This window comes from Cnephaeus nilssonii (assembly GCF_951640355.1).
Source record: "Cnephaeus nilssonii genome assembly, chromosome: 2".
In the NCBI taxonomy this organism is placed as follows: domain Eukaryota; kingdom Metazoa; phylum Chordata; class Mammalia; order Chiroptera; family Vespertilionidae; genus Cnephaeus; species Cnephaeus nilssonii.
The window spans coordinates 71,389,628-71,403,047 of NC_137073.1; the positions used below are offsets into that span (position 1 = coordinate 71,389,628).

A 13,420-nucleotide genomic window follows, 5' to 3' on the forward strand; every position below is an offset into this window, starting at 1 on the left:
GAGATAAAATCACGTGGGCAGGATCTACTGCGAGAGTGTGAAAGTGAGCACCAGACTAGGCCCCTGAAATCAGGAGGAGCCAACAGGAACCTCAGTTGCTGGCCTAATTAAGTTAACAGAGCATTCCCTATTTCACGTTGGCTGCTTTCATGGGATATCAGGTTTGTGAACAAACACTGGTTTGTTCTGGTGGACATTTGGGATTCCTTAGCTTCGCTATGCAGAGGTCAACGGGAAGTAGTGTGGACCACTAGAAGCACTGGCTGATAAGGATAAGACTAACAAAGTGTAGCCCACCGATTATCTTCCCATGTGGCGATTTTGTAAACCATTTGCAAGGCAGAAGCAGTAGGCAACCCATTTGTCATTAAAAAAAGAAATATTTCATAGCTGTCAGCATCTCACACTGTAACTATTTTGTCTCTTCTTGTTCCTGGTAGCCCCTCAGCACCCACTCACTGGCAGGGGACAGGCCCCAGGAACCGCACTGCACTCTGAGGCCCGGGAGCAGTGGGGCAGCCATCCTAACCCACCTGTCGGCTGGGGTATCCGGGGTCTCCAGGACAGCAGGGTTTCCTGACCCTAACCTTGGACACAGCATGAGCTCAGCTCCACCGGCTGCCTGGCCGGGGACCCCTGGAGGCCTGGCAGGAGCCTGCTCACAGCCCAGGTCCTCAGTGGCTGTTAGAGGGAGGGAGTGCTCCCCACACCCACCTTTAGCAAAGAAAAATCATTTGTTTAAGTGACACAAAACAGACTCCTGAAGGAAAGTAGCTCTGTGAAATTACTACCTACACTTCCTGTATCATAAACAATGACGGAAACACCAAGCAGGAGCACTACTTCTCACCAGTCCCATTAAACTGCTCCGTAGTCCATCCTTCCCCACCCTGCATGTAGTTTTAAGCAGGCACCAAAGCCTTTCAGAGCCTGTTAGTTATAAGAACCATCTCGTTTCTTCGGTCAAAATGTCCAGTCTAATATAGTAATCAAAAGTCCAGTTCAGTCCAGACTTAGATGTTTCCCTCCTGTCCTAGCTTGGGCTGCTTCAAGCCTGGAAGCCCACATGGAGACCCATTCTTCTCTCTCCATCATCTCCTCTCCACTTGCTTGCTATGGCTTCTGATCCAGGCTGGGATCCAGGGGTAAGGACGTAGCCCGGCATGACATGCTGGAGCAGGTGGAGCCGGCCCTGGCTCCTCTGAATGTGGCAGATGGACAGTGACTAGCTCTTCCTCTTATGGGGCACTTGGTGGGATTTTTAGAGTTCTCTCTATTGGAGACTTAAGGCCAGCTACGCTGACTCAGGAAATATCCGGTCTCCTGTGGGTCACTTTCAACTCCCCCAGGCCCTGGGCTGCCAGTGGTCTACCTCACCCCTCCAGGCAGTCATCCCGGACAGCATCCAGGGCAACCCAGACCGATTCCCCATGGACCCACCTGTTTCACGGAAGCATGAATGAATGCCACTCGATTCCCCATGGACCCACCTGTTTCACGGAAGCATGAATGAATGCCACTCGTTCCCAACAACCCACCTTTTTTCACTTCGCCCCGCAAACACCTTTCACCTTCACAGAGGGGAGGGGGGCGTTTCCTGGAAGCTTCTCTCACCTGGTTGAAGTGAGAAGGAAGATCTCCTCCTCTTCCCCCAGGAGGTAGAGGACTTACACTGACAGCTCTCTCTGGAATCACCTGCTCATTGAGTCCCTGCCTCACCCGCAGGTGGGTGATCACAACTGCTCCCAGGGTCAGTTTCACGGGCCCTTAGTTTATCTTGGTTAGTGGCCTAGCAACTCTCTTAAAGATGTGCAGGCTTTTGGTCCTCTGCCTTCAAGTCTGAAATGATCAGAAGCAGATTTACTAGCCTGTCACCCAGTAATTACACCAAGTGCAACGTCTGCTGGTGGGCATCTTTTCCAATGGCTGGGAACTCCATGAGGTCAGAGGTTGCTGGCACCCTGCTATGTTTACCTCCACCCCAGGGTTTGGCACACTCTGGAGCTCAATCCTTACTAGTTACTGAATGAAGGAGGTGGGCACACAGAAAACGGAGCAGCAACCTTCCTTCCATACACTCCTTTGGGAAGGAAATTTTTATGTAAGTAGATAATTTTTGTCTGATCTCATGCTTTACAAATATTCCCCTTAAGCCCACAATTAAGAAAATGAGCAATTGTTTCATTCTCAGGCACTTGTCATTCAGATGGTACCAAGACTGGTGAAGTGAGTCGTAACCCGTGGACACAGCTGCAGGCCCCTTTATCAGTGCCATTCCGTGGCCTGTAAAATTCCTCAACTTAGTGGACAGAGTATCTTTTCAGAAATGTTTGGCCAATAAAACAAGTCAGGAAAACCAAAATTGCTAAAGATCATACATACAAGGCCTTGGACAGATACTCTGAACTGTCTACAGCCAGCCTCAAATCCCTCCCCCCACCTGCCAGAAGCCAAGATCAACAGTAATTAATATAATAAATGTGAGAAGTCCGGTCAGAAGGCTGAATGGGGCTTTTGATATTCAGAAGGCTGAATGTCTGCATTGTTATTACCTGCTGCTGGCTCAATAGCCGAAGGCCATCCCCCAAACCTGGTGATCTCTTTACTGTTTACTAAACATCACCTTTGATATGTCTGTTTGCATTCCTAAAAGGCAATTGTGTATTCTAGTAAATAAAAGGCAGATGGGAAGGGAGACTCAGTGGAACTTGGTCCCTTGTGCCAAGCTCACAACTGGCTTCCCCCATAATTTCCAAATTTATATTTCTTGTCTTGTGTATTAATTTGCGCATCAGCCCTTTCTCCAGGTCTTTGAATCCAGGCCACACTGGCAGTGGCCTCACACCCACCTGTCTGTGCGCAGAAGACAAAGCAGCCACAGGAGCATCTGGTTACAAAGCTCAGCTGCTCTGGAGCCTGCCGACACCTTGGCATCTGGAATCATGCAAATGACATACAAAGGCTCCCAGCCAGAGACTCTCGTGAAGTGTGTGGACTATACAAACATGTCCTTCAGTTGGATTCTCCACACACGCAGCCCTGATTTCGGTCTGTGCTGAGTTGGGAACTTTAAAGGCTAGAGAATGACCTCCCCAAGAGGATGAACAACAGCAACATTAGTAAGCAAACTCAACCTGACCACTATGACCATGTGCCCAACATTGCAGAACCCCGTGAAGGGAGACACAGAGACGAACGGGACAAGCCCCGTCTGCAAGGAGCTTATGGGCTAGTTGTAGGGAGATGAAATGTGGAAGCTGGAGGGATTTAGTCACACATATCTATATTGTACTTTATGCCTTTCATGCTTTTCAATTCAACATAGCCTTTAACTCTCACCACATCCTTGGAGGAGGTAGGAGGGTAGTGGTTGTTCTCATTTTCAGAAGGGGAAATTAACACCCAGAGAGGCCAAGTGACGAGCTCAGGGCACCAGAGAAGACAGAGTGGTAGGGTTGGAAGAAAGACACAGGTGCCCCCACCCTGGGCTTCTGCTCTTGCTAATCCATAGACAGGCTTATGGGAGGAACCCAGCTTGGCCTCATGGCTTTGCTTTCAACACAAAAGGTAATAATGAGTGAAAAAGTACACAAAATGAGGAGAAACTGGGGCAGAATATATTAACAGGTGCAAAATTTTAGAATCAGGAAAAAGAAAATGAAACATTCTTATTTTACCACATAGTTACTAAAGAAAAGAAAAGGCAATGGTTAGGCGGGGGCATATGTAATACTTTGAACAATAACGTTTTTTTTTTAAATATCAATAAAAAAAGAAAAGGCAAGAAGGTTCTAGAAAAAGAAATGGCATTCTGGCACTACATTGGGGTGGAGGGAGTTGAGCATGACATCTAAGGAGAACTAACACCTATACCTTTGCAACTTTTTATTTCTCCTGAATCAAGTTCAGGGTAGAATCTGCCAATATTAGTCACCTTTGATAAAAAATGAGAAATGAATACATGATATCTAATACTTTGTGGTAAACTTGGTTATCTAATTATTTGGGGGTGAATTTACACCCTGTTGCTTCATTGTAGCTTTTCTGTTTTCTATAAAATGAAGTGGTGTCCCTGGTTAGTCTACCATGTGAGGAAAAACACAATCGTTCCATGTTGGCCTGTATTTTTTAAATGAGTGCAACTTCCTACTCATTTTTTTTAAAGCTATTAATCAAAATAATCAGGATGCCACAATAATGCTACATTCTTCCTTAAATGAACGCAACTAGCACAGAATGACTCAGATAATGAAAAATCCTCTTGTTCAAGCCCTTCATTTTTGTGATATGAAAACCAGAGATAACTAAGGTGAGGGAGTTAATTGGCAAAGTCTGATTATAACCCAGGTTTTCAGACCAGCGGTCTCATCTCATAGCTAGACATTGCTTTTAAAGGAGTACATACCTTTAGATGAACTTGGATAAAGCTGAGTTGTTATTCTTTCTTTGAGCATCAGAGTGGTCAGTTCGCTTAGGGTCCATCAAGTCAGGGGTTGCATTCACACCTCCTCTGAGCTCACTGGTTCAGGCTATACCCACAGTCCGTGAGAGGAGGGCACACAGTGTGGCCTCCAGGAACATGAGCTGAAACCAGCTCTCTGTATTTGAACTGTCGAACCAATCCATTACCAAGAGCCTTCCTTGCCTTGCTCTAACTGCTCTTCCATGGAGCCCAAATGATGAATCAGGCTGAGAAAACACTCCCTTACCAGACATCAGCGTGTCTGGTACTAGGGTGTTACTTACCTCCAGGGACACCTGCCATTTACCTCCAGGGGGTACCTTCTGTTTACCTCCAGGGACACCTGCTGTTTACCTCTACTGAACACCAGTGCACCTGGCACAACTCCACTTACAGAGAGGCCCCTGTGAACAGTGCTTCTGTGCGGCTTAGTACAGTGGCCCTGCTGTGGCTCTAGTGCCCACAGGACATGTCACTTGTAGGTCTGAAGCAGTAGACGTTGGCAACACACATGTGTTTGTTTTGATCAGCATGTGTGTCCTCTTATTTCTTCCCTTCCTACATCCCAATTTCAAGGTTTGAAATTCTCACCCCAAAGAATCAGGAGGCATTGTACATGTATAAGACTTAAAAAGTTGATTAAAAAAAACTCTTGAAAATAATTAATGAGGCCACTGAATTACCTGTGCGTGCTTTGAGACCCAGTGACGGAGGACATTCAGTACTCGATTGGTGGCTGTTCTACGGATAATAAACTCTTTGTCACATATTCTGTCGGTGTTGTTAAATCCTTAGGAAGGAAAGAAACACACACATGTTCTAGTTAAAGCCAGTCCCCAGGAACCTGGAAAAAGTCATTTATTTTAGGACATTTGTTAATGAAACTCACATTTTGACAGTGAAATGACACATTTTGGCAGTGAGATGCAAGTGGCTTCTGACTGCTGTGAACTCTGCTTACTTACCTGTATACCCTCAGAAATGAGTCCACCAGAATTACAGGTGCAATTAAATGAATAATGTTCATGTTTATTAAAGGTCACTGATTAAAGCTAAAGCTAGTCAAATGACACTTCCATTTCTGCTTGTCTTGCTCTATAATATAAAGCTGAGAAGTTTTAACAAGTATTTGGGTCAGCATTAATTTATACTTTTGCCCCAAGTGATTTTATAACTAATAGCATTTTCAATACTTGTAGATGGATGAGCCCGTATCTTGGCTACCACATCCAAATACTTCATTGTGCATGGATATTTTGAGAAGCAGTGTTGTGTAGTGGTTAAGAACATGAACTCCACAGTCTGGATTAAAGCTGTTCTCCTACCATGCAAATTACATCACCTCTCTGGTAACCAGTTTCCTCATGTCCTGCATGAGACAGTAAGTCTACCTACCTCATAGAGTTATTGTGGAGATTAAGTTATTTAACATATGTTAAGCATATTGGTTCAGTGTCTTTTGAATCCTCTCTGTGTTGGCCTGTGTCTCCATCTTAGCGACCTTTTCACTATCAAGAAACTAGTTTAATATATTTTTTAATTTTTTAAAAAGATTCTGCCTTCCAATCATAATTAATTAGTTATACATTTCCTTTAAAAATTAATTCAAGCTTTACATAACTTTACTGGCAAACTTCTTGAAAGCTGTCTAAATTACTGATTTCATTTCCTCATGTCCTACTCCAAGCTTCTCATCACCTCTCATCACCATGACAGTTGCCATTAAATTCACTAATAACCTCCATGTCCCCTGTAGCCAAGGTATCTCTATCATTTCTTAATAGAAACCTCCTCCTATGATCACCTATAAGAAAATATTTATATCCAAGATCTCTTTTTTAACCTCCAGATCCATATATCTAACTTCCTCTTGACATTTTCCTCTTAGATGTTTCAAACACATGGCCTTTCCACCAAACCTTGTCTTCTTCATGTTTCCTATCTCAATAAAGGAACACCACCAGCCATGCAGTTAGATAAGAACCTCTACATGAGAAGTTACAATAGAAAGTGGCCCAGGCTGGTGATAGTCATAGGGCTCCTGACAAAAGCACACACAAAACCTCTCTGAAGGGACACTCATTCAACCTCAGCCTATACTGGATTACCACCAAGAAAGCCCCTGAAGAAAAACTCACAATCAAAATTACAAAACACACAAACCCTCCACCATGAACAAGGATCAGTAGACACAGGGATCAAGAATTCCCCACTCCTCCCATCACTACTACCAAGAATTTCAGGTACTAGAACTATGAGAACCAAAATTAAAATGTTTACAAAGACTAACGGTGTAAAATGGATATTGAAAACATGAGGAAAGAATAATAAGTATTTTAAAAGTCAGATTTTACAAGAACCACATAAAGCTTCTTCAAATTAATAAAATTATGCTTTCAATTATTATTGAAAAATAGAAAAGATGACATTTAAAATCCAACAGAGAGATAACACAGATTAGACCCAGCTGAATAAAGAAAGAGCAAACTAGAAAGAGATCTGAAAATTAGATCTGAGAAAATTACCCAAATTTTCTGGAAACAGAAAAGAAGGGTTAAAAGACACAGAGGTAAGAGAATTTTCAACATGTGTCTAGAAATGTGTCAGAAGAAGAGGAAAAAAAATTAGAAAGAGGCACTGTAGGAAAAGGGTTCTTCAGACTTGATGAAAGACATGAATCTGCAGGCTTAGGAATCACAATGAATCCCAAGCCAGATAAATAAGTGGAAACAACACCTTAACAAACTGTGAAATGGTAGAACTCCAAGAAAAGATATCTTTGAAGCAATTGGTAAGAATATATATGTTATCTATAAGGGACAGGCAGAAAAAGAGGATGGGAAATGGGGAAAGTATATTAATCAAATTAGAGCACAGGCCTCAACTGGAGTGAGAGCTGGGAAATAATGAGTCAGCATTTTTGGGGAGGATGTCAAATGCTCTTAAAATACTGAAAAAGTGGGATGAGACAGCTCCCCACGCACATGTATAACTATAAAGATGGCTAGTCAGTGAGACAAGAACAGAAAGGGTGAAAAGTGAAGATGAGAAAGGGACTGAAAGATGGAAATCAAAGTGAAATGGTAAGAGAGAAAAGCAATTTTAAGAGAGCTGCTATTTAAAATATTTTAGGCGGGGGTGGGGGGAAGCATTTACTACCATTGGTCCCTTGTGTCTATATCAGGGGTGGGTGGAGAGGAGAGTTTACTTTGAAAGACAGGCAAGGAAGGCAAGGAACTTTCTTCTGCTCTCCAAATTATTTAATATAACACATAAAAAGGCCACTTAAGAGGTTTTTCTTTATAAAGTTTCCAGTATTTTCATAAATTCAAATCCCAACCTCCATTACCATTTAGGTTAGGATTTGATTATACTACTTGGATGTTCTTCATAACTACTTCTAATTACCATGTTTTTGAACTTTTTAATGTAGAGCATAGCTTGGTAAGTTCTTGAACATCTGTTCGCTTTCCAGAGTTTATCACCTTCTGCCACTCTCAGGGTTCAAAAATTCTCTTGGAAATTGACCAGACACTCACTTAAGCGACCTTCCTCAATGCCCACTCAGCCAGAGTAGGAGGGTCAGCCAAAGGTAGGACCAGCCTTCCAAGTACAGCGGGAACACCAAGAACCAGGAAAGGGAAACTCCAAAGACACACCTTCTACCTTCCCCTTCACAGGGGACCCAGCGCTGATATGACTCCAGGATGAACAAGAAGTAAAATTCAGGGCAAATTATTTAACCTCTCTGTGGCTCAGTTTTCTCACTCGTAAAATGAAGAGAATAGTGTTGCCACACGCAGTTGTAAATAAGAAATAGATTTATTATTTAAAAATATATATAAAGTTCTCACCTATAGCTTCATCTATTCATCCCCTTGACCCAATGGCCTTCACAATATACTTTTGACAGTATGCTAGTCATCAGGACAGCATGCTAGTCATAAGGATAGTCAAGCTCTTCATTTTCTTTCTGAAAGACCCCTTTTACTGTTTGAGCAACAGATAGAGGTCTTTGATCTTAGAGAGAAATACTCTCTCAGTTCTATTGTAAACCACCTACAATTTAACCAGATGCACAAGCCACCTATCTGGGGGGCATAGCTGAGGCAAATCCTGATAGATCATGTTTTATAAAAGGGGCTACCGCTTACTCAGGAGTTGAAATTGCCTCATGTGCTTAGCTGACATGTGTGGTCTCACTGTAACAGAGCATATAGATCCACCCTCCTGATCAGACAAGACTGTCTCCCCATTTTTCAGTCTTGAAAGCTATAGGATCAGAGCCATAATTTTCCACAACTGGCCAGATTTCCTCCTTCCTGCCAGCAACCATCTAAATTGGGGGCTGCTTGGGTAATATTCCTAATTTAAACATGAACTACCCAGCTAAATTGGTGGCAATTTCCAAGTAGAGGCCATTCTGTCCTAGAATCATAGATTCACCCCCCAAGGAGTGTTATGTCATTCCTGGAACAGCAAATAGCAAATCTTTGTGGGGCTTTGAACATCTTTCACTTGCCAAGTGTGACAGCACAAACAAACTCTACATGTACCGGGAGAGTTTATTTTACTAATATCACACATTGAGAATACTGTCACTCCAAGATTCCTGTCTATCAAAATTTTTTTTGTTTTACTACTGTCTAAAGTTTTACATATGTCTTCTTTTTTCCCTGCTTGACATCCCCTCTCTCCCCCTCAGCCATTCCCATCCCGGGGAAGCCCCACATCCCGCCCCCCCCCCCCCCCCGAGTGTCTGTAGTGTCTATCAAATTTATGCATATTATTTTTTAGTTGTAGGCACTGGCTGGTAAAACTGGCTAATTTGGGCAACAAAAGTCATCTGGGAAAGTGGTAAGGACCAAATCACCATACATATGAATTTAAGAATGAAATTCAACTTCATGGTCCTTCCCCCAGACACCGTCTGAGTCATTCTACCCCTTAAAGCAACTGGCAGATGTGCCACCTCTCTCACTAAACTATACACTCCTTGGAGAAGAGATTTTACTAGTATTTCAAGCATCTTTGTAGGCTCTTGAGCTTTGCACATAGACACTCAGCCGATATTTTTCTTATCAAAAATTGCATCGCTCCCAGTAGAAATGATTCTGAAGTGTCTGCAAATGCTACATAACTGAGTTAAGGTCATCCTTTCACCATTCTACCATGAAGACTATGAATATGAAATCTGTCACAAGCAGAACTTAGGACAAAGTCATGGAGAATGAGGGCAAGGACGTTAAAAAACAGAGAAAAGCAAGGAAATTTTCATTTTGTTCTTCAACTGATGTTGCATAGTGGCCCTGAAGATACTAATGAGCAATGAACAAATGCTACACTGTTTTTGCCTCTTTTTAAAAAACCTTTTTTTTTTTTATAAGTGTGTCCTTATCCTTCAGTGTTTAAGTTCTCCTTCTTACGCAGGTCAACCTGATATTTTCTTCTCTACCTCTAATTAACTGTAACAGAATGAAAAAATGCATCTTTCTAGACTGAGGAAAAGTAGCTCAGCAGGTCCATCATTATTTGTGATGAAGAATGGCAAAATCAATGTCTTTCCTTCTCTTTCATTTTTTAAGGAAATCAATAACTGTCAGCTGAATTGTTCTTATGGATTTTTAAAAATGTGTGCTACTTAGATTCCTTCTTTTTTTAACAGGTGGTAAGGCAGACTTTATCCAGGACCATCCCAATAAGTACAGGGACCCCTGCGTGAGATTTTACAGTGGGCGGAGGAGAAGGGCTCAAGGTTGAATACAATGTGGGCACCTGTGAACTTATAGCCCAGGAGGTGGTGTTGTCAGTGATGGAAAATCATTGAGGAAACAGCAGGGGTGGGGAGTTCTGACTAATCCAACCTACCAGGGTTCTTGCTGAGGACAGTCAGGTGGTCAGACATGGGAGGAAGAAGAACCTGATCAGATATTGGAGAGTGGAGAGATTAAACTAACTCAGCAGGGTTCTTACTAAAACTGGATTTTGGAAGGAAATGTACAGATAGGCCTAGGAGAAGATTCAAAAACTTGACTAAAGTTTGGTCAAGCAAAGATCATTGTCAAGACCAAGTGAAGATAAATTCGAAGAGATGAACAGAAGTCCGGCCTGGCAGAGGTGGCACCAGCTGCACAACGTGGATTAGAGGGAGGGTGGGCAGGTACTGGGCTGGGGGCAGGATGGACAGAGGTATTAACACAGCATGACCCCTCAGGAGAGCCTATACTTGTCTGAGGACTGAATGTTTCTGCTTCATATATATCCATTTCTAGGCTGGACTTAGAGAAATCTGGTGTCTCTAAAGCGATTAGAGCTGCGGTATGGGCCATGGGGGAATAAGTCACGTATTTCCAATCTGCTGCATTTACCAACCATGTCAGAAGCACTACAATGAGTAGAGTACAGATAATTTGGTTGTAACTGACTTGTCATGGGCAGCATGGATGTCTTAGTGGGCATGTCTCTAGAGTCCTTTCTACAGCGAGTATGTTGTAGGGGCCAAATCTCCATCATTGGAAGAAGGACATGAACCCCTATCATCATGGGGTTCACATTTGGAAGCATGGAGAACAGTAGCATAGGAATATATTCCATAGTAGACTGAGAAAAGTGATGTGAGAAAAAACACAGAGCATGAGAAGTGGGTTGGGAGGTGAGAGGAGTTGTGACTTTAAATCCCGCGTCTGATCGAAGACTTGTAGTAGAGGCAGATCTTGGGGCAGACCCTTCTAGCGAGACGGACAGCAAGGCAAAGACCACAGGAAGGAAACCTGGCACCTGCCGTTGCTGGCATTTCTTTCTACAGCCACATTCGTTTGAAAGAACAGCCAGTAAGTATAAGCCTTAGCTGGGTGGCCATCTGCCCAACAATAATTTGGGAACCCATTTAATCAGGCCAGATGTGGGCTCCTAATAAGATGGTAAGGCAGGTCCAAGAAGAATGGCTGTGGGAACATGGGGTAGTCAAAGGGGGGTGCCTTGCCTGCAAATTTGTCATGATATTCATCTGACATGATGGTTCCATTTGTTCGCTTGTGCAGAATGTCAGTGCTCCAGGACCAAGCACAGGGAAGGGCGACTACTCGCTCAGTCTTGGACAAAAGGGAATCTGAGCCCTAAATACACAAAGGTTCTCAATAAGTTTTATTTTTAAGGATGATGAAGAATATGCAAGTCCTGGCCGGGGCCCCTTGCTGAGCACACCCAGAGCACAGGGACAATGCTCATTCCTGGAGCTGCCGTTTCCCGTGGGATCTGAGCTCGCACAGGGCCTGTGCATCCTGCTAAGGATTTCCAACTTCATCCCAGGGGAGCTGGGAAAGCAAGCTCTAAACTGGAGAATTACACGTCATCCTTCTAGTAAGCCACCAGCGTTTTTGTATCAGGGCTTCTCAGTCGGGACTCCATGGACACCTCCTGAAGTTCTCAGGGTCTGAGAGCTCCTTCCAGCAGTTTGTGGAGTAAGAAAGGCAGCCGTGGGTTCTGGGCCCAGAGAACTGAGGGCCCCATTTCTCAGGGGCGATGACAGGCTGTAGGTATTATTTTGTAGAATTAGCACACAGTAGAGGCAGGCAGACTCGCTCCATCCCACAGGTGAGGATGGGAATTTCGAGGGTCAAGACCTTTGCTCAGGGTGCTAAGCAAGTGGGTGGGAGTCAGGCCTCATGGGCTACAGGTTCCAAAGCACATGTCAGCCAGGCCCACGGTCTGTCTGTCCTTCTGATGCAATACGATGCAGGTGCATCTACCAGGCCAACCACTCAGCTCACAGCTCAGCACGATGCCCTGCCCACAGGGTGTTCTCAGATCTCTGCTTAGATTCTTAAAGGAATGATTTTATAATGAGTTTAAAATAAAACATATTGAGAACCTTTGTGTATTTCTTCTTTTAATTCTCCCAAGTCCGTAAAACATATTTCTTGCTTTTACAGATGAGAAAACAAGCTCAGAGAAATTTGACGGTCACCTAAGACCACAGAAACTTAAAACAGAGCCAGGATTTATATCCAGATTACTCAATGCTAAAACCCAGGCTCTTCCACTGAAGCACACAGCTCAAGAGGCTGTTTGCAGGGAGTGCAAGTGCCGCTGTTTATTGCTGTGTGATTTTTCAGCCCTGGCATCACTGCTGTCATCGGGTCTCAGGCTGATGTAGAAATATAACAGGAACAAACTGCCAGTATGAAGGGCGATGGCGGCTTCTGCCAAAGCAGAGGGGGTGTTTGAAGACTTGATGAGAAGTACAGAGTAAGCAAGTTTCAATGGCCTTTCAAGAAAATCGCTGAGGCAAGAAGAAAAGAAAGGCTGGAAACTTAAAGGTGACAAAGGAGACAACCGGACCAGTTTGAAAACTGAAATATAGCAATCTATTTAAAAAGCCAAATATCTACTACTCTTGGTCAGAGTTTCTTGAGAGCAAAACCAGTCTTACCTAAAGAGGTCTTGGAAAATAGAGAATGTTCTAGAAATAGTTAACATGAAGAACACCCCAAAAAAGGACAAACCTTAAATTTCCTGATAGTTTTCAGCCCAACTTCATAACCAACTGTCTGAAAAGGAAGAGAGAAAGATTTCCTGTACATTAGTTTTAATTCCCTGATGGCAACTCATTACCTCTTCTGGGTAAGATGCTCTCAGCCTGATGTATATGGAACAATATTCATATCCTTGCCATTAGGTAAGGTTCCCCCACAAACCAAAATAATAATAATCTTAAATCCTGCTATATATCTTTCTACAGAATCCTCCACACATCTGAAAATGCTTTTCCGTGGGAGTGGGAGATGAATGATAGCTTCCTATGCAGGAAGGTGTGCATAAAGTTGTGAATGAGTATGCACCTGTGCATTCAGGTGCCGGGGGTGGGGTAGCGGGTGAGGGGAGCAGGGGATGGCTACAACACTATTTGAGGTATCCTGAAGAAACTAAAGCAGAGGGTTTTAGAGGTGGTTGGGAAGA

General features: G+C 43.4%; 1 protein-coding gene across 2 annotated transcripts in view; it reads right to left on the minus strand.

Moving 5' to 3' along the window:
- Nucleotides 1–13,420, minus strand: part of RASGRF2 (Ras protein specific guanine nucleotide releasing factor 2) — a gene marked incomplete at its 5' end in the record, with an annotated part of 181,093 nt that overhangs the window by 22,383 nt on the left and 145,290 nt on the right. For both annotated transcript variants that reach the window (XM_079798359.1, XM_079798358.1), the window contains one exon: nucleotides 5,146–5,252. In XM_079798359.1, coding sequence (XP_079654485.1) covers nucleotides 5,146–5,252 — 107 coding nt within the window. The remainder of the gene's footprint in view (nucleotides 1–5,145; nucleotides 5,253–13,420) is intronic.